At 35.5% G+C, this 18,290-nt stretch overlaps 2 protein-coding genes across 3 annotated transcripts; one reads left to right on the forward strand and one right to left on the reverse strand.

The window, feature by feature from the left end:
- Positions 1–2,055: 2,055 nt before the first annotated feature.
- Positions 2,056–4,739, forward strand: LOC103992300 (protein CHLOROPLAST IMPORT APPARATUS 2-like). 2 transcript variants are annotated; one of them, XM_065117999.1, is made up of 4 exons: positions 2,118–2,710; positions 2,798–3,990; positions 4,207–4,377; positions 4,486–4,739. In XM_065117999.1, the coding sequence occupies exons 2-4, from the start codon at positions 2,968–2,970 to the stop codon at positions 4,543–4,545; spliced, it is 1,254 nt and encodes a 417-aa protein (XP_064974071.1). In that variant the 5' UTR covers positions 2,118–2,710; positions 2,798–2,967; the 3' UTR covers positions 4,546–4,739. The 2 variants fall into 2 exon arrangements, with proteins under 2 accessions (XP_009410222.2, XP_064974071.1); XM_009411947.3 differs by having other exon boundaries at positions 2,056–3,990; positions 4,207–4,371.
- Positions 4,740–6,016: 1,277 nt separating this feature from the next.
- LOC103992301 (DNA-binding protein BIN4) lies at positions 6,017–13,224 on the reverse strand. The gene is made up of 10 exons (XM_009411948.3): positions 13,091–13,224; positions 11,570–11,783; positions 11,324–11,394; positions 10,946–10,996; positions 10,459–10,576; positions 9,635–9,681; positions 9,490–9,516; positions 7,774–7,849; positions 7,068–7,186; positions 6,017–6,356 (listed from the first exon to the last, which is right to left on the reverse strand). Exons 1-10 carry the CDS (start codon positions 13,136–13,138, stop codon positions 6,258–6,260), a joined length of 870 nt encoding a protein of 289 aa, XP_009410223.2. The 5' UTR covers positions 13,139–13,224; the 3' UTR covers positions 6,017–6,257.
- Between the last annotated feature and the right edge of the window lie 5,066 nt (positions 13,225–18,290).

Consider the following 18,290-nt stretch of genomic DNA (forward strand, 5'->3'; position numbering starts at 1 on the left):
TGGGTGGCTTTATCCATATCAGTAGGCCATAACTTCTCCAAATCACCCAATGAGGGTTAAGGCACAGCAAGTCGAGAGGGATGAAGCCATGAAGGACTCAGATGTTAAGCTTCTTGCTGCAGGTTCTGAATTCATGTCACAGTCCCAATGGTTTAGCCGCAAGAAGCATATCAACATGTTGTGGTTTGTTCTTAATCATGCTAATAAAATTTGAACTCACCTATCGATAATTGTAATGCATGAAATGGAACCGGATAGTCACGACATAATAGTGGAAGAGAAAATAATCTAGATTTCATGTCGAGAGGTGTCTACAGAGATCTTCCTAGAAGAACAGGACAGGACATTGGAATCAATGGGAAAAGTTCCGTGGAGCATCAAGACATGTCACAAACTGGATAACCTTCTAGATATTTAGCGAACTATCCGGAGTAATATCCCCTCCTCAGTTTCTACACGAATCCCAGTCATTCAAACCATCCTATCTCAGCAGAAACAACACTTGTGGAGGTGAAAAGCCCCTCATCATTACTGACTGAATCCAAGAGAGGCAACGTATGAGGAAGATGAGCCACACATCAAATGGCAAAGCAAGGCCAAATTGTTCTTATCATCGACATCTCCTTACCAGACCCCCAAGGGAGACAGGGCCACAGCCGCACCTTGGTTCACGTGAAAGCCTGGTGGCCAATCGAGTTCAGGCCACGTAGGCCTCAAAATCTAGCGAGACCAATGAGAGAGAGCCATGTCAGGAGATAAGCAAAGCACCCCCATATGTGATCCTCAGGTGAGGGAGATGACCGATTTGCCCCTTCCTGGCCTCAGGAACTGCTGCAGGAATCAAATGCTTAAAGGAATAATTTCTTAGTATTCTTACATCAAACCTGTGTGGTTGCATTCATTGGACATCATGTCATAACATCACTTGTTCAGCCACTATATATATCTTGAAACATCTTCTTTTTTTTTCTTCTTGCAGATTGATGTCAAAGTTTTTTTTTTCCTTTTTCTCCACCAAAAAGACATAAGTTGTGATCTGTTTATTCTGTATTTGTTGATATCATTCATTTCTTTATTAACTCCTGGCTAATCCATCTAATATTAGCTCAGCTAATGGGTCAAAATCAGGTTGGATTATGAATGGGAATTCTGGATGATGAGTAGAAAGGTAATAACAAGTTCTTGAGGCAAAGGAGAGATTCATATTAGAATTGGATTAACAATGGTCTCTGATAAAAAGTAAGAAAAATAACCAAACATATCATCCCTTCAAAAAGCAGTATTTTGAGTTAATATATGATCTTGAGCCTATATGATTGTCACATAAAGCCTAGTTTTGGGATAAATTTGGTGGGTATCACTCACTCCTAATCCTTTTCTTAAAACAAAGACAATTAACATTAAATAATACATTGCTGCATGTTGTAAAAGGCACTGCATGGCAAAAATTACAGACTTTACTCAGAAAAAAGCTGAATTTATTGTCATTCTTAAATGCTTTATTTTGTATGATGATAGATACTGAATTGGATGAAATCCTAAATGCATCATTTTGACAAGTGTTTCAGAACAAATGTGAATATGGAAATGGTATTAATGGATGCCAATACTACAAGTTCTTCCATGCCAGACTTGTTGCTCTGAAATCACCAAGTAACTGCAATTAAGCCCTGTAGTCCAAGTAGCTGGACAACAATATCTTAGGTGTTCTTTGTAAGCCTAAGACTCAGATCCTGATTTCTGCTTGTCTAATGTGCAAGTCTGATACAGTGACAACATTTAGGAAGGAGATCAAACGAAAAGAAGGCCTGATGTATTATATTCTGCATCAATCTTTTACTGTTGCAGTGTATGACAAATGCATTCTTGTGGGAAATTGTTTTGCATTGCGAGTGCACATTGTTTATGAAGCTATTGCAGTGGTATCAAAGCAGTCATGGGGCATAAGAGTCAAACACAGCAATGGAGTAATTCCATAAGGGTACCAAATCACCAATGGCAATGAGAAGAGCGATGGAGACGCCTGCGGTGGTCCAGCAGAACAGGGCAGCCCGGCTGACGACAGAGACTTGTCGCTTCCCGTCTTGCTCTCTTTCTAAAGCACCTCCCACGCCTGCTCACTCCTCTCGAATTCCTCCGCAAGCTCCCACCTCTGCTCTGTACTCTGCTGTTATTCCTGCAGCTTCTCAACGAACTTTTCGCGACTCTCGTGATTGCCAACGTCTTTGCCCTTTCCAAAACCCCTCTTCTTTCCTTCCTATTGTAGTGCTTCCGCGGATCCGTTGAATTCCTGCTCTAGTCTTCGCCATCTCGATTTAGCTCTCAGGACATTCCCCTGTTTTGTTCGCTGAAATAGTAGTTTTCTGGGACGTGGTGGTGCTTGGAATTTGGAAGCTTTTTCTCCCGGTTCTCGATTCGTTTTGGTTCCATTTACCTTCTTCCCAGGTGAAAATTTCTGGGTTCTGAGACGAGCGGTAGAGTAAAGCAACGAGCTTTGGAATCATCGGGAATCAAAACGTTGGATTTTGGCCTGCTCCATCTGGTTGTACCACCAGTTCAGTCCCCAAATCCCGGTGGTTGTTTCTGCCTTCTTCCGAAAGATAGGATTTTGCTGCAGCTAATCGAGCATGAGTTTTGCGCAGAATCCAATCCAGACTCGTTAGCTTCCCTCTCTTCTTGTGGTTCTTAACCCATATAATCCCCTTCCGAGGTAGGGTTTAGGGTTTTTGGCACAATTCCAAACCTTGTTTCTGTTCTTCATTTCATTTTCTTCACCATTTGTGGCGAATCTTTTCAGATGTTGAGATTAAGACCCAGGTTGCATGTTCTAAGGAGTGGAATTGTGTAGGAGAATTCCATAAAGATTCGATTTTTAGGACAAAATTGATCGGTTTCGATCTCATACCCGTCAGAAGTGAAGAATTTTAAGGCCTGTAGGCCGTACAAGTACGTCTTCTTCAAGGTACCATGTCGTCGTGCCTCAGCGGCGGCGGCGGCCGGACTTACGGCTTCGACCTGGACATCGTGAAGCCGTCGTCTTCGTCCTCGGGCCGCTCCTTGCATTCTTCGTCGCCTTCTTCCACCCTCTCCGAATCCAGCAACTCGCCGCGCGCAATCTCCATCAAGAAGGCGAGGACTCCTCGGAAGCGGCCGAACCAGACCTACAACGAGGCCGCCGCGCTCCTCTCCGCCATCTACCCCAACATCTTCTCTTCCAAGAGCCTAAAGAAGCTATCCAAGGACACAAAACCTTTCGACTCGTTCCCGGAAACTTCCGACCTTCTTCCGCCCTTCCCGGTCCTCAGCGATGCCGCATTCCTAATCCACAATCCGCAGCCGGAGATGCCGGCCGCCACCCGGCTTGAGCTCAAGTACAAGATGCCGATCGAGAAGGAGTGCACAAGCCCGATGAGCAGTGTCTCCTTCGAGCCTAATTCCCCAGACCCCTTCGACGATAACTTCGATGCGGAGTCCATTCTCGACGGAGAGGTCGAGGAGAGCATCGATAGCATCATGGGGAATCTCACCATGAACGTTCCCAGCGAGGACAACAACAATGAGGGACTGAACACCTGCAATGCCTCCGTCAATCCCATGCTTCATAGCCTCATCGGATACAGAACGTGCGGCCGGTTCGAGCTCGGGCTCGGGCTCAGGTTCGGAAGGAACTTGCAACGTGCGTTGAGGAACAGGGATGAAGGTGACTGGTGGAGGTCACCGGCGGTGCCGGTGCAAGACCTCGTTCCAAACCTCAAGTCGGCGACGGCAGCACCAGCACCAGCACCAGCACCGGAGAAGAAGAAGAAGAAGAAGGCGGCCAAAGAGGAAACGGGTGGCATGAAGAACACCACAAACGCAACATCCACGCCATCAAAGGAGGCTGGTTTGGGGCTCAAGCTGAACCATGAGGAGGTCCTCAAGGCATGGTCAGGCCGTGGCTCCATGTTCTCCGACGGGCCTGACTCGCCAAGTTCATCTGCCGACGCTCTCGTAAGCATCTAGTCTCTTCCCAAAAGCACAAATCCAATGCAGATTGCATGATGCTACAAGCAACCAGTACAGTAGCACAAGCATCACAATTCTTACTGTTTCATCAGTCAACGCTTGCATTTCAGTACTTCCAAATGAACACGGAAGCATTCCTCTGAATTCTTCATGAATGTGAGTGACTGCATCCTCGTTGACATAAAGATGTGGGTTTTGCAGGCCAAGTTGGCAGAGATCGATCTTTTTCCGGATGCCACTGGCGCCGGCACGGTGAGGGAAGCTAGCGTTCTCCGGTACAGAGAGAAGCGGCGCAGCCGGCTGTTCTCGAAGAAGATCAGGTACCAGGTGAGGAAGGCAAACGCCGACCGACGGCCGAGGATGAAGGCAAGTGTAAGCTTTCTTTCTCAACCTGAGTTTGTTCCAGTGAGCTGGTGTTGGTTCAAAAGACATAGTTGTGATAGAAGCTTTGGCTTCTGCTTCGATTGTTGCTATTTGCAGGGCAGGTTTGTGAGGAGTCCATCCCTCCTCCAGCAAGCAATAGAGGAAGAGAGCCAGTGAAACCACAACATGAGGTCATGGGTGATGAAGCATTTGCCAAAGTTTTGTTTGATCTTTAAGCTCTCAAATGCTTTTAGGGGACATGAATGTGATGAGATTTTGTCTCCCCTTGATATTATATTTTTGTTTCTTTTTCCACTGTATCATTTGAAATCTTCTCAATGAGGCAAAGTTGAAAAGACTTTTTTTTTCCAGCATAAGGGTGGGATTCTAAATCTTTGTTTTAACAGTTGATTGACCCATCCATAATACAAGTTGGCTTTTAGCAGATGAGGCATCAACAGACTCATCCTAGTTTATATCCAAGTAACATTTTTTCTTTCTTTTTTGTAGATTTGTTTGTCCATCTAAAATTAGGAAGAAAAGGACATTTCTGGAATTATCTTTATAGTTAAAGAACATAAATCTTACAAGGCAAATCAATCCACCAATCATGGGGCTGCTCCATGTTGGTAGCCTGCAGTTTTCAGAGACTTGCTTTTTTCTGCTCGAGGGAAAAGAAATCGATTTACATTATTTTACTGCAAGGAGAGAACAGAATCAGGCAGCATTTCTCACGATCACTACCATCCAACGCAAATAATTGTGTCTTTTTCTTCTCGTTTGGACAACTAGATGCTCTTTAAACATTAAAAACAAAGAAAAAGTGAAAGACAAAAGTCATCCCTTGGGTTTATGTCATGGCAGAATAATTACCTCCCAACACTACTTTAATCTCTCTCTCTCTCTCTCTTCTCGTTTTCTTTTACGTATATATAACTATTAAGATCGATTAGGATATATGTTCATGAGATTTAACATAGTTTTACGTCGACTAACAACGATGTAATGTCGATGGTGTTCTGATTTTACGTTCGGGAATTCATGTAGGGAAAAGAATAGCAAAAAAAAAAAAAAAAGGCAATGGTAAATTCAACTTGTGAAATGAAATTTGAGGGAGGAATAAAGATGAAAGAGTGCGGAGCTCTGTCCATGTTGATTATTATTACTCGGAGACTTGCGCATCTCATGAAACGTGTGTGCATCACCGACAAAACCATCTGTAGAAAGACAGGACGCCACCACCCACCCACCCACCCACCCATCAACCATCAGATTTATCATCTACCAATTAAAATAAAAAGCACTTACATGTGATTACACCATCTAATTCGGTGATATAAATCCTAAAATCCATGTATTTGATTCGGCTTCAACACACTTGTTTAAGTAAAATTTACTTGTGTAATTACCTTTTTTTTTCCCCCTTGAAATGTTAACATAAAAATTTTATAATATCCCAAGATTCTTAATTAATTTTGTCTGATAGAGATATCGGTAAATCATCTAAAAAACTTCCAACTCAGATTTCACATTCATCATTTACCCTTTGTAAAAACTATAATATTAATAATTTTGACAGTCTGAGGGAAGTTGAGATTTTGAGCATTCTTCCTGAAAGATTTCTCATAGCTAATCATGTGAAGCCATGTACAATAATCAGAACCAGAATACTTTCCGGTCAAATGAATATAACATAATAAGTTCTGGAGAACAATAAAGAGAGTTTCTGGCCCTGCTGTCTGCAGCTTCATTTGTAAGTGTAAATACATACACAATGTAAAGAATATAAAAATGCATTGTCAGATTCAACTATATCTTTTTCCCCGTCACTTGAATTAGTACAGCTAATGCATTCTAACAATGGGCATAGAGCACAAGAAGCACATCAACTATTTCTTAGACTTCTTTGTTCTCTTTGAAACTAGGGGTTTTCTAGTTCCTTTCTTTGCAGATCTGGCGCTAGTTTTTGCCTTCTTATGCATTGTTTCCTGCAAATAGATGCTAGAATTGAAGCAAAGCATTCTCCCAATGGGGACTGATATCAAAGATGTAACAGATGCAAAGGAAGGGCATGTATTCAATGCAGGTAGTTCATGGAGCAATATCATTCACAATAGAAATTGAAGTCCCGTTGGGTACTGATATCACGAAGGATTTGGCCCAACTGATGGTGATCCAACTTGATTATAATTCAAATAAATGGTGTAAGAAGATGTAGAGGATGACCTAAAAAGAACTTTATCAGAAATAGTACAAGGGGATTTGATGGCACTTAGTTTGACTAGTGATATAGTACTCAATAGAACTAGTCTCAGGAAAGACTTCATAGAGCAGACACTAAGCATTTGGGATTTATGGTTCATTGGTGTAAATTAGAAGGAAGACCATGTGTCATTTCAAGAATCCAATAGAAAATGAGACAACACCTAATAAATCACTCCTTCAGAACAGAACATAAGCAACATATTAAATAAACAAATACCTATACAAGTGACTACACTAAGGTACTAAACATAATCAAAGAGCTAAGCACATGTAGCCGCACAAGTAACAATTGATAAAAAAATTTCTATATATTCACTAAATATAATCTTGAAATAATAGGCTATGTTGCAAAATCTTTATGTCGTAATTCTTCAATGATTGAAAATGTGTGAGAAACTTAGATTTTGCAGGTTTCAATGAATTTTTTTTTTTACCTTGGTCTTTGTTTCTGTATTATCTCCATTTTCATCCTTCTGATCATATATATGGGCAGAAGTCTTTGCTACCCTGTCTATATCTTCTTCTGAATCAAATGAAAAACCATCCAGAGTTCCTGCCAAAAGAATAAAGCTACACATTATAAGTGCAATATGACAGGAAATGAGGAATAAAATTAATAACTGTAGTCATAGCAGGCTAGCAATGCAGTCAAAATTAGTATAATGGTAGAAAAAACAGTGAGATAGTCTGGTAATGTATCATGAAGATCTAAGAAGACCCTAGATGAAGAGCTACAAAATGAATAGGAGGCTTAGCTGAATGGCAAAAACTACTGAAGTTTAATAGATTAAAAGTTCAGTGAAGTCTGGAAATCAACCAATCAAAGTAGGCATTTCACATGAACCAGCAGAAAGGAAGGAGCGAGCAGCTACTTACAAGTTATTGGAGTACAGCCTTACAAATAGCTAAAGATTATTAGAGAGAAAGACTCATGCAAAATCCAGAAACCCCAAAGTCACTGTACCAAAACCCTTTCCTTCTGTTCAATTTCTAATAATAAGTTAATGACAGAATTCTAATCCACCACTTAGCCATGTCATTTTAGTCAGTAATCATCTATTTATTCCAAAGAAAAAAACCATAACATGTATGCATATGCCTTCATCTATGGTATATAAATCACATATTAAAATCCTTTACCTTCAACCATTGTCTCAGATTCAAACACATTTGACTTGGGCTCCAATTGTATGAAATCATTCATAATTGCCTCTATCTGTGAAGCCAAGTTTCAAATAGAGAAAAAACATGGTCATATATGCAATGCAAAGAAAATAAAATAAAGATACACAAACGCTAGCATCTTGTTGGATTATTTGCGTTATAGCCCATGTAAATAGATGCATCTCAAGGGGCATAGTCGGCCCATCTACATAAGAACATATATTTTTGACCAATAAATCAACAAGATTCAAAGAGTAGAATATTAAGGCAGCAAATTTTTAGATACATGGGATTAAATTGAATAATTTGATCAAAAATGAAGAAATCAGTAAAATTATTTAGTTACTACATTTCTTACAGTAGATGAGCCTCAACTGACATTCAACAACTCATCTATTGCCATAAGTAATTCACATTACTAAAAACAAGAGAACAGTTGGATGACAGATGTTGATAAATCCTTTTAGGTCACCACCAATTATGTTATTAAGTTAAGAAAAAAATATAATGTTTAAACAACGGGTTAGAAGTTAGAAAGCTGAACTATTAATATTGCTACTTGAGGTGGCAAAAGTGTTATAAAGATCAGGTTGTAGACTTCTAGTTACACAGAAGTATCTGATAAATCAAAAAGCTCTGAACTACACAAATCTAAGAAGCACAGACACAGACACCGGATACAGACAGCAGCATGTCTTTTTTTTTTTAAATTAGGACACGAACAAGGCAAGGACATATGTGTTTTTTAATATATATATATATATATATATATATATATATATATATATATATATATATATATATATAATTTGATTAACATGAGTTTTATAGTATTTACACATAAATTTTATAAATCGAGCATTGTGAAGTGTGTTAATCAAATAGGTTGAGTACATCAAATAGAATTGAAATAATTACAATTAAAATGTAAGTATTCAAAATAAAGATTGAGTACATCAAATAATATTTAACAATGTCCAATTATAATTGATATATGTTTCCTTGCAATGATCTTCAGATTTCTTTCCTTGCGATGCCGACAATCCGTCTCCACACAGAATCCAAAGCAAATGACCCTCATGTGAGGGCCACGCGACGATGTGTGCAGGAGCACTGTCATGTCCCACAAATAGAATTGAAAATAAATAAAAAATACATGACTGGACATGTGCTGGACACATGTACGGCCATGCCGACGACGTATCCGTGTCCAACACGTGTCTGACATGGACACATCCACCAAAAGCACATGTTTGTGCTTCTTAGACAAATATTATGATGTACAAATATTATGATGTAAGTGCATGTTTTTGTTATCAATATCAATGGCACAACCAACATAAAAATGATTTATCAAGTTTCTAGCTTTAGAGAATAGAAGTCATCAGAGACATTAAAAGATTGACAGGATAACATTGCCTCAAAAATAATGACAATAAATTCTAAGATGCATGGTTAGCAGTTTTGACAAAAGAATAACACATAGCTAGTTATACAATAACGACAAACAAATGAAAATGGTCATCCATGGGAGTCATATCAATTTATAACTGAAGGTGTGCCTTAATATGATAAGAGAACACATTTAAATCATTGGATAAATTTTATTTAAATTTTAACCAAGGGATCTTCAAATTTTTTACTTTACCAAGTCATAGATTGCATCAATAATATTTTACTCTAATGACAAACCTTTGCTTCTGATTGTCCTATGCTAACCTGAAAACAAATATGACAGGGAGTTAGAAAATCACAAATCAACTTTCAAAGAAGTGTGTTCAAATGTTTAACTACAATAATAAGATGTCCCGGGCTCAGGATGGGATGAGGGACATACAACACAAAATGTTCTTGAAGGAACTATAGTTGTTTTGTATATGGTCCCTGTGACATGTAAAACATGAGAACTGTTAGTTGTCCATCAAATAATATTCCTATATGCTATCAGCAGACGGATTTAAGACAACAAAACACATAGGCAAAAATATCTGATGTACAATTAGCTGCAAATACTCTATGACTATAATAAGAATTTGTAAAAAGCTAAAAATAGAAAGTTTAAAGAATAAAAACACAAATATAAATAAACTTAATGCTTGACATTGAATCTATGATTCAATTGGATCAGGTCGAAAACGAGGTACTACTAAGGAAATTATTTCATCAACAGGAACTTCAATATGCTTTAAATGCGGAATTTGGAAAAAGGACCAGCAACATCTTTAAGGTTATATTGTAGAATTTACACTGCTTTCTTTTACAAACAATTAAAAGATCTGTGACATTTGGAGCAAAAGAAAATAAGACAAATTGGTTGTTCCATCTTGCAAACTCCAAATCTAGTTATCTTTTAGTCATGCCTAGCAGGCACAATGAACAATTAGCAGATGTCAACCAGATTAAAGCTAGCTTATGTAGATTAGCATACTTTGCACTGCAAATTGATAATCTGTTGGAAATGTTTAATGGGTTCAGATGTTAGACAACCTAGAGCATGCAATCACTCAGATAATCTGGAGGCAAATGTCAAGTTTTACTTTTTATAAACTTCTATGAAAAACACTTAAAAGGGAGCATGATATATAAAAAAAGCAATCATGTGTAAGTTAGCATTGTTTCAAAAATATCAATAAGGCATCATTTAAGTATTATACATACTACCTTTTAGGTCTAACATCATTTCATGGTTCCCAGTAGGACCATTTGAAATTACTATACGTCCAACAGAACCCACATCTCCACTTAGATCTATGGAGTCTCCATCACATTCAATGAGTGCCTGAGTGCAAAAACATGTAATTTATAAAACATGAAATAGATCAAATGCAATAAGCCTTATCAAAATCAATTTGTGTACATGAACGTAAGCAACCTGTTATGTCACTGTGTGAAACCCATAGATCTTAACAGATATAAAATAACTTAAGTTTACAATGTAATTTGATTAAAGATTGAGTTAAATAACTACTCCATGAATAGTTTGTCGCATAAGACAGATATCTTACTTAAACCAAAATGGTGATTTGTGATCCTGAAGGATCAACTATCATTCATAAATTAGAGCATCCTATTTAGGAGCTAACATGCCATGTAGTAACAAAAACCTTAGATATTAAACATCCTATCTGCAAAAATGAATAAAATATACCTTGGATCGTTGGACTTTGTCTGGTAACATCAAAGGTAACCTAGAGGAAACCTGAAATACACAAGGCAATTAGAATCTTCATATTGTTGCAAGAGGAAAACTAGAAAAGCATTAACAAACAGGAAGAAGCAGGAATCCATGATAAATTGTATGATAAATCCCATATTGTTTGATTTCTAGAACGGTAAAAACTTATTAACTTTATGGAGGACTCAAATTCATAATCAGTCATGTAAGCAATGTTATTAATATGCTTCAGTAAAACAGCAAAAAAAATGGCATGATGAAAGTATGGGTACCAGAATGAAGTAAAGCAAGAACTTTACTCCACCTGAAATCAATTCAGGTAAAAAAGAAAAACAAGAATTGGCATCTTACAGGAGGTCCTGCAGGCTTCCTTCGTATTATATCTTGCTCAGCTGTACCCTCCTCATTCACATCCAAGGCATCTATTTTTTTTTACCATATGAAGCAAAATCAAAGGTCAGCAAACAGCAGTAATTGAGACCAAAAATAATAGGATTCGTGCTTTGTGATGTACAGAGTGGATATTGTTGAAATTATGTGAAAAGGAAATAAAAATGTTTCAATTTTTAGCAGCAAAAAGAACATTTTTAATTTTACCTTGGCTTAGAATTTGATCATTTTCAGTTTCTAAATTTGTTGGTTTCTTAGTCTCAATAAAAACACTGTCTTCACCACTATCAATTTGGAAGGTATCCTGCTGTCTCTGATGTCTGCCTGGTTCCTCTAAATCTAAACAAGTAGACTTGGTTGGGCTTTTTTCTGATGATGAATCAGATCCAGACGATAGTGTCACAATGGTCCTGCTTGGTGGCTGCTCAAAGTGTTCAACACATCAAACAAACATTCATGGACTTAAGATAGGATGCAAACTTTAATACATAGGAACAAGTATTCAGTGAAAATTAAGCCTCTCAAACTGTCATTTCAGCTCAGAATTTTTTCTTTAAAATCAAAATAAGTCCAACTGACCTCGCTAGTCTCTGAGAACAGATACAAGGTGCAAATTGGCATTACTAAATCACTAGTATCATCAAGCCATCAATATATGACTCATCAGAAAATTAAGAAAAAGATTAAAAACAGTGGCCTAGTGCACAATAGTTTCACGAATGTGGGGTTTGGGGAAGATTACATAGTGTGACCCTTCATAAAGGGGAGATTGCTTTTGCAACTTGTAATGTTGTCACTAAGACGGCAAAAGAAGCAACCTTTCTATGACACCAAAGCATGCCTTCAAGAAAAAAGATAAAGCTAGCTAATGTAAAGATCATTTACCATATGCTTATATAACAAGCCAAAAAAATCAAGTTCAATTTTCTGCAGATACAAATTTTATGTGAATGCTACACCAAAATATTTTAACATGGAATTTCGGGGACTTAAATTTTTCAATGTTATAGGATCAAAAAAAGAGGGGGTGGGGGAGGGGGTGGAGCCAAAAGCTAATGATGAATTCCAATGACATAAAGAAAAAATCTTAGAGGTATCGCAAACAGATGATAGCCTAAACAAACTTCCGCACAACACAATACATAAATCAAGTCAAAGAGAATACTGGCCAAAAGAAAGCAGCACCGAAACAAGGGTACCACTTCATTAAAACAAAAAGCTTCTTAGCTTTCTTATTATTAACGTGATCTAATGCAGCAACTGATTAGATTAAACTAAAACTATGATCCATTGGTTCAAATTCAGATGAACTTAACATCAAGCACCAAACCATCAGAACGAAACAAAAATTAGGCAAAGCTACATAAGCATTCGACCAAACAGGTTACAGGCAGGCAAAAGCTCCCGACTCAACAAGCAATGATCCGCTAACTGAGGAGACATACTAGGACAAGAATACCCCAAAACTAAAACAGCATCAAGTTCGAGGTGCAATCCACTTCACCAATGACCAAAAATGAGTTCATAGATTAAAGATATTGCAGTGACGCTTGTAAAAATCATTCAAAACTAAGAAATCGTCACTAGAACCAAGCATACAAATCGGATCTTTAGTTCCCATCTCACTTTTGCTAGCTTTCATCGACATAAAAAGCGAACCACGAACAAAACAACAGCAGATCCGAGCAGATCACAGAGAAAGGAGAAAGAGATCGCAGTAAAACGCACCTGGAACTCCCGCAACCAATCGGGGGATCCCTCGCGGGATTCGCTCATGGTTGTCCGGCGAGGAGGAAAAGGATTTTGCCGCTCTTCCCTCTCGCTTCGCGGCTCTCTTTGTGGAGCCCTTTTGGTCGTAGTGGCTCGAGTCCGAATTCGATTGCGGATGCGGATGCGGATCTCAAAGCAGAAATCACATTTGATAGATCCCAAACATACTGCAGCAGTAAATGCCATACATTTATCTTTTAATTCCTTTAATAATATAACGTAAAATGATCGAACATACAGTTAAAGTCTATAAATATTCTTAAACTTTTGAGATTATCAATCACTTGATTTAAAATATTTATGAGTTTTTTCTCCATAGTTTAAAATTTTGGGATTATTGATCGATTTATTTAAATTATTTATGATGGTATCAAAAGATCATGAATTCCACAACAATATCTTTTTATTTTATCCTGTATTTGATTTAAGTATATTTATGCAATACTCATGATTTTGTTTATTGGGTCTAAGACTACACATTAGAGCATATCATTTTTCTAATCACATAAACCTTTGGGATTGTTGAATATTCAATTAAAATCTTTATTACATTTTTTTATTATTATAATGAATACAATCAGTTTTTTCTCTCATTCCCAAAAGACAATCATGTGTACTATTTGCAGAATTGAAAATAAAATATTAATGAAGAAATCATCCCATCTAAATGTCTAATATCTGTGTATACTTTGGAATGTTGTAATTTACAAGAATAGCTGAACTGACTTTACTTTGGAATTTAAATCCAGTAAAATCAAATTCTGAGGGTACAATTCATATTGAGGAATTTAATTTGACACCAGTTTAGCCTACAGATCAAAGATCTGCTCAGTTTTTGTTTTGGTTGATTCAAAAATGCTCAACTAGTCACTGATTTTTCTTATTTTCTTAGTCTCCTATCCAATGGTTACTATATTCATATAAGTTTATCTTGGCAAAAAAAGTTACTGGATAACATTTTATTTTTAACTTCATTAATACTCTGTATGTATGATTAAGATAGGATATTATATTTAAATTTTTATTATTGCTATAGATATAAGTGTAAAAATTAAAACATGCTAATTTACTAAACATAATGATAAGATTTTTTTGCATATTATTTTTTATACTTGTACATAATTATGATAATTAAACAAAAAATATATAATATAACATATCCAAAATTTATATACATAAAATACCCACTGCTCATTGTTCATATTTGCAAAATATAATCTATAGTGAATAATCATTTAATAAGTATAAATCTTTATAACTTTACAAGTGAGCAAATATAATGTCATATATATAACATTTTAATATCATTAGCAATAATTAACAATAGTCACATCATCTTATAATCTCTTGAATGCTTATATGCACATACAAGAAACATAATAAATTCATAAACTTCTATTCCATGTAACATAGCATGTACATACATTCTCACACAGCACATCATCATAATATATACGTGCACTCTCACATCATATATAATTATATATATGTACTTCTACAATGCATGTTATAATGTATGCATAAAATTATACATTATATGTTATCGTAATATATATGTATACTCTCATACAGCATATCATAATATATGTGTATACTCCCATACTACACATCATAGCATATACATATATTACATATCATAATATATTCGTTTACTCCTACACCACATGCACTTTCATTTCACTTTGTTCGTCATTATATATGTATTCATACATAACATTTTTCTTGCAAATCATATATTTTTATACTTATAAAATATATGCATTCATATTTAGCTCATGTCTAGCTCATGAGAATCAAATCATTCGAAATATATTTTTAAAAATATATTATGAATACAATAATTTATATGATAATTATTTTATAATATTAAATTTATACTTACCTAATTGAACTCAAAAATAAAAATATCAATAAAAAATTATATTCCTTAATAATTGAGTATACTAGGGAGCGATACACCTATCAAATTAGAAGCATAGAGTTATGAAATATCTTAATTAAGAATACTACATCTTTAATTATTAATTTAAAATAATTTATTATAATAATTCATAGAAAAGTGGATAAAATCTCTCATAAAATAATCTATACTTAACCCAAAATTTATCCAAATTTCATCATTATTTTTTTAATAATTCACTCTATAATCAAATAAACTAGTTAGTATCAATCAAACTACTATATAATTTTATAAAGAAATTTTATTTCATAATTTTGGCTAACCAAATGATCCTAAATTATCTTTAAAATTTAAAAAAATTAAAGATATATAAAACTAAATATACATCAAATTTTAACTTAAAATGAAATCATTCCAAGGCTAAACTACCATTCTAATTCAACTACCAATATATATTCTATTATGCTCAACTAGGTTAAGACTATCTGAATTTATAAACCTTATATTTTGATGCACATAAATGATATTCACTCAACTCCAATCTCACATAACCCTAAGGTAACATTTTAAAATATATCAAAAAGACAAAGCCTAATAATATATCTAAGTAGGTCAATTTAGCTTGAATAGAATCCCTTTTTGAAAAATAGAAGATTTTAAGTAACTCAAATCGGGATAGTAATAACTTTATGCACTAATCTAAGATCATAAGAGATCCATACAAACCAAAAATCAAAGATAAATTCAAAGTTTAGGTTACTCAAAATCAGTTGAAAAAATTAGCTTGTAAACTATAAAATTGAAACCCTAGGTATAGTAATAGAAGAATTAGATTTTTATATCTTAATTTTTTTTAGAGCCGAAGTTTCCTAGCTCCCATGAGTAAAATTAAAAGAATGACTAAAGAAAGAGAAAAAGGATCATGGGCTATCAGGTTAGTAAAAAGGATGATACCAAAATAAGATGGAGGTACTTAAAAGGTTACCTTGAGGTCCAAGATTTAATCTCATTTGACATTATGTTAAATCTATGAGATGTTTAATGCTGTTTTCCTACTGAAAACCAATTATTTCTTTAGGATTCATATTGATTCTTTAATGTAGCAATGCAACGAAAGCAACAAAAACAGTATGACCTTATCCTTACATTATGAACTACTGTAATTATTCCGCACCAAGCAGTGACAATTGATCTGAACATAAATGACAATCTATCAGTCTAAGTAGATTGTGACTGCACAGGAAGTTATCTAGAATGAGAGATAAAAAATTGCTGAAGTGTCTCGTAAGTAAATCCACAGATAGGGATAGCTATATGTCACAGTCTTACCTACTCTTCATGACCATTCTAATATGGTTTGGACACAGTTCCCATCTCATTCTCACTTTGTTCTGCCCTCCTCATTTCCCAAGCAGCAATCTAGCTATTGCAAAAAGGTATAGGCTTCTGTAAGAGTAGTAATTCTAAGCAGCTACCTGCAGAAGCCTGTCATGCCTGCATCAGATTCGCCGACATGTTGTAAACTGTGGTTTACACTTTTTTGACACAAAATAATGATAAGATATTATCAATATAGACCATTTAATTTTGTCTTGATGATAGTTCAGGAGTAGGTTCTCTAGAAGATGGCCTCAAAATGACTTGGTCACTGAACAAATCAAAGGTTGACATGGCTCCAACAAGTGGTAGTGTGCACATCCTTCTAACATGCAGATTGATGGGCATGGACACTTTGAAATGGTGTCTTTAGATGCATGCATGATCTTGAACAACTTTGAACAATTACATCACAGATGATCCACCTTGAAATGGGTCGATGAGGAGTAGTTTTCGGGTCAACTTATAATACTTCTCAATTCGACACCACAGTCGGCAAAGATTCATGAAAAATAGTTCTTGATCAATCATTCTACTATTTCTTCTGTCAAGACTTTTCTTCTGATAATGAGGCAAAAGTGACTGAAACTTCCATTTGGTTTCCAAGAGAACTGCTCTCTAGTCTTCGCAGACATTATAGAATACATATTTTTCTCCTCATAAGTCAATTTCTTATTCGGGCTTGGCATTAATGTGCATCAAAGTAATTATTATCAGAAAGATTCACAAATCTATGTTCTGACTACTTCTGATGCTAAACGATTAAGGATTTTGCATAGGTCTAAATTATACAAGCACAAATGATTATGAGACTTGCTTCTGTATCTTTTTTCGTTTTACCATATCATAATGACATCCATTTTCTGAATAACTAAAGTGTAACCAAATGCTTAATCAAGAAGATTCTTAGTAATTAGTCCAACATGAGCATGTAGATTGTCATAATTACAACCAGTAATAAAGTGATGCAAATTTAAAATTGTCTGATGCTTTCTCTTGATGTTGATTTCATGCAGACAAACAATATATTGTCTTTAAAACATCTTCACCATTGAAGTAGCACTCAATGGATGAAGATCTGTATGAAGTATGATTGCACTTGTAGTGATGAGTCTTTGCTGCAATCTAGTTTTCAGATTTGGACATAGGACTAGTTATAACTTGTTTCTTGCATTGTACCACCAATAACTTCCTGAAGTTGAATTAAGGAAAAAAAAAACACAATTAACTTGTTCTTCTTAGAAGATTTGTATGATTCGGTAATGGTATAAAAAATTTCTAGTTTTTGGATGTTAGGTTTAACAAGCTCTTAGTCGAATTAAAGAAGATAATGAAGATGACACCTTGGTGGATTTTATAGTTGAAGTGTTTGACAAGCAAGTATGAAAGAACAATTACTATTTGTGCTATATAATATGATCAGCCAACAACTGGAATTCATTAGAACATCAGATCACATAAGAAAAAGCAAGAGAACATGAGAGTATCTAATATTGTTGACATATTCCACATACAATTAGTGTGAAACCTAAAGTTGAGTCCATCTTTATACATATAAATGCATACATGAATTTTATGTTGAATTATAAGGCATATTGTGTATAATCTATCTTTATTTATGACAAAAGCACCATAAAAATTTTCTTCTGATCTTACTTTTTAATCTTTTTGATTCTGATATGAGATGAGTTGTCAAAACAACTTTCAGAATTGGTTATCATGGTGTTCATTTCATCCCTAAGCAGCTTAAAGATAAGATGTGGAAAACATGATTGAACTTAATATGAAAACGTGAGACAACTTTAAGAAATGAGAAATGAGGTTGAAAACATGATGGAATTATGTCTCCAACAAATTATGCAAGCATAAACCCTTAAGGTA

This window comes from Musa acuminata, chromosome BXJ2-7 (assembly GCF_036884655.1).
Source record: "Musa acuminata AAA Group cultivar baxijiao chromosome BXJ2-7, Cavendish_Baxijiao_AAA, whole genome shotgun sequence".
Lineage (NCBI taxonomy): Eukaryota > Viridiplantae > Streptophyta > Magnoliopsida > Zingiberales > Musaceae > Musa > Musa acuminata.